The sequence below is a fragment of the Cryptomeria japonica genome, chromosome 6, assembly GCF_030272615.1.
Source record: "Cryptomeria japonica chromosome 6, Sugi_1.0, whole genome shotgun sequence".
Taxonomy (NCBI): domain Eukaryota; kingdom Viridiplantae; phylum Streptophyta; class Pinopsida; order Cupressales; family Cupressaceae; genus Cryptomeria; species Cryptomeria japonica.
Genome location: NC_081410.1, coordinates 630882910 through 630885515, shown reverse-complemented (window position 1 = coordinate 630885515; position 2606 = coordinate 630882910). Strand labels below are relative to the sequence as shown.

Genomic DNA, 2606 nt, shown 5'->3' with positions numbered 1-2606 from the left:
CTGACCTAAACTTAACATACATTAGGGTTTAGGCACCGCGCATTTAGGATGTTAGGGTTTTCCCTCGGCCTATAGATATCGACCAATATGACGAACATCACTTTGTCGAAGGGTTTTTCTCAATATCGATATCAGAGGATGCAGCCTTGCAAGACTGGTACGGTGAAACTTTAATTTTTGTTCTATTCTTATTTCTATGGTTATGTCTGTCGATAGATTGCAGTTCCTTTCGGCTTAATCTGGCATTTAGATTACGCGTCCTCTAAGGTCGTCAATACTTTGATCTTCATGAACCGGATCGTGTGTTTGATGTACCATTGCTAGATTGGCCGCTACTGAATCTGTGATTAGGGTTTCGAATCGATTGGTTTTTGCTTGTTTAATAGTTTTTCTATCTATTTCTGAGACGTCTTTCTTTATTTGTATGGCAAATGGGGATATTTATAATTTGTTTTCTGGGCATAGTGAGGAATTAATTATCTGAGAGTTTTCCTTGATGAGGAAAGTATCCTCCTACTCATTCTGAATGCCCAATATTAGATCTGTTAATTTTGATTAAATAGCTTCTAGCATACATTTTTTGATGGCTTGAATCTGTATGTATAAATGCTCTGTCTTCACGAATTTTAAGAAAAAAAACTTAGTGCTTTTAATATGGTATGTTTTGAAAGTAATGAGAATTTTGAAATTTTGGTGCTTCTTTTAGTGATTGGTCTGTAACTTGTAGTCCTTTCCTTGGAAGGCAGATTTGTGAGAGGAGTAAGGCAAGATGTCGAAACGAGGTCGGGGAGGAAGTGCGGGAAATAAGTTCCGGATGTCACTGGGTCTTCCAGTGGCCGCCACCATAAACTGTGCCGATAACACGGGGGCCAAAAACCTCTATATCATAAGTGTGAAGGGAATAAAAGGGAGGCTTAACAGGCTCCCTGCAGCATGCGTGGGCGACATGGTGATGGCCACTGTCAAGAAAGGTAAGCCTGATCTGCGTAAGAAGGTCATGCCAGCCGTCGTCGTTCGTCAGAGAAAGCCATGGAGGCGAAAGGACGGCGTTTACATGTACTTTGAAGACAACGCTGGAGTCATTGTGAATCCCAAAGGAGAAATGAAAGGCTCTGCTATCACAGGTCCTATTGGCAAAGAGTGTGCTGATTTATGGCCTAGGATTGCTAGTGCTGCAAATGCTATTGTGTAGGGTTGATCTGGTGATCTTCTGGTGTGCTTGACAACTTATGCCAAGTTAGTTATTTTGAAAAGAAATAATTTTGTATAACAGTATTCATGTGATAAAATTTTGATTTTTTTTGTATTTTCATAAATATGAACCAAGGTATTAATGATTGTTTTGTTCGTTTCTTCCAAACGAGGGTCATTTCTATATGTCCCGCTATCTAGTTTTTTAATGTTCTCTTCCATTTCCAAATTTCTCAATTTATTCCTGGTTGAAGGAATTTGTTGCATGGTTACAAGGCTGTATGATTAAGTTGTATGTATTGTAAGCATCTGTTAAATGAGATGGCACATAAGACTGATCTGCAAAAGTACACCTCCAATGCTTAGAAGGTTAACATATGCCCTATTGCTAATTTGTATGCTGATTTATGCCATAGAATTGCTAGTGCTGCAAATAATATTGTGTAGGGGTGATCTTCTGGGATGCCCGAGTACTCGTGCCAAGTTAGGTATTTTGAAAAGAAATAGTTTTGTATAACTGTATTCATGTGATAAAAATTTGAAATATTTTTATTTTCACAAATATGAACCTAGGATTTTATGATTGTTTTGTTCTTTTCTCTCAAATCTAGGTCATTTTCATATGTCCCGCTGTCTAGTTGTTTCTGTATGGAGTTTAATTTACTGTTCCATTTTTAAATTTCTCAATTTGTACCTGTTTGAAGGAATTTCTCGCATTTTTACAAGAGAAACTCTTAATGCTGTATGACTAAGTAGTACCTATTATTAGCATCTGTTAAATGAGTCGGCATATAAGACTGATCTGCAAAACGACACTCCAATGCTTAGAAGGTTGACATATGCAGAATGTTTTGAAATTTTTGTTAAAAATCTATTCCAGAGCATAAGTTTCACTCATTAATTAAGGGTTCATTTCTAATAAGAAATACTTTAGGATGTTTGTTTTTTTGTTTTTGCATTGAAATGATGGCAAAAAAATACAAATAACGAGACAGATTGCCATGAAAATACAATTACGAGAACATTACAATCAGCCAGAGCTAAACCAAAAGCCCACATCAGAGAAAGCCCTTAACAAGATTTGTTCTCTTTTGAAATCCCCAGGAATACATTTAAATCACCAAGTTAAATCTGGGCCAGGTGTTTATATCTTGGAGAAGCAGAATTAGGTATTTCGGTTTTCATTTGATCCACATTAAGGAAGCCCATTACTCACACCTGTCATAGACAGGTTCGCATGGATTAGTTTCCCTCAAACAATCCAATTGTCCGCGAGACTTTTCACTAAGGTGAGGACCATCTTGAGGAAGATACCTAAGAACAACCCAATTGTCTGCGACTCCGTGATTTCAACTAATAATTTTTTTTTATATTGCCTGTGACGTTGTTCACCTTAAGCAACTGAAAACAATTTC

The 2606-nt window shown here is 37.1% G+C and overlaps 1 protein-coding gene and 1 non-coding gene across 2 annotated transcripts; both read left to right on the top strand.

The window, feature by feature from the left end:
- Window positions 1-1347, top strand: LOC131068680 (large ribosomal subunit protein uL14). Its single transcript, XM_058003919.2, has 2 exons — window positions 1-157; window positions 747-1347. Exon 2 carries the CDS (start codon window positions 770-772, stop codon window positions 1190-1192), a length of 423 nt encoding a protein of 140 aa, XP_057859902.1. The 5' UTR covers window positions 1-157; window positions 747-769; the 3' UTR covers window positions 1193-1347.
- Window positions 457-526, top strand: LOC131068729 (small nucleolar RNA Z105). Its single transcript, XR_009112056.1, has one exon. It is a non-coding gene; the product is annotated as a small nucleolar RNA Z105 (small nucleolar RNA).
- Window positions 1348-2606: the final 1259 nt, after the last annotated feature.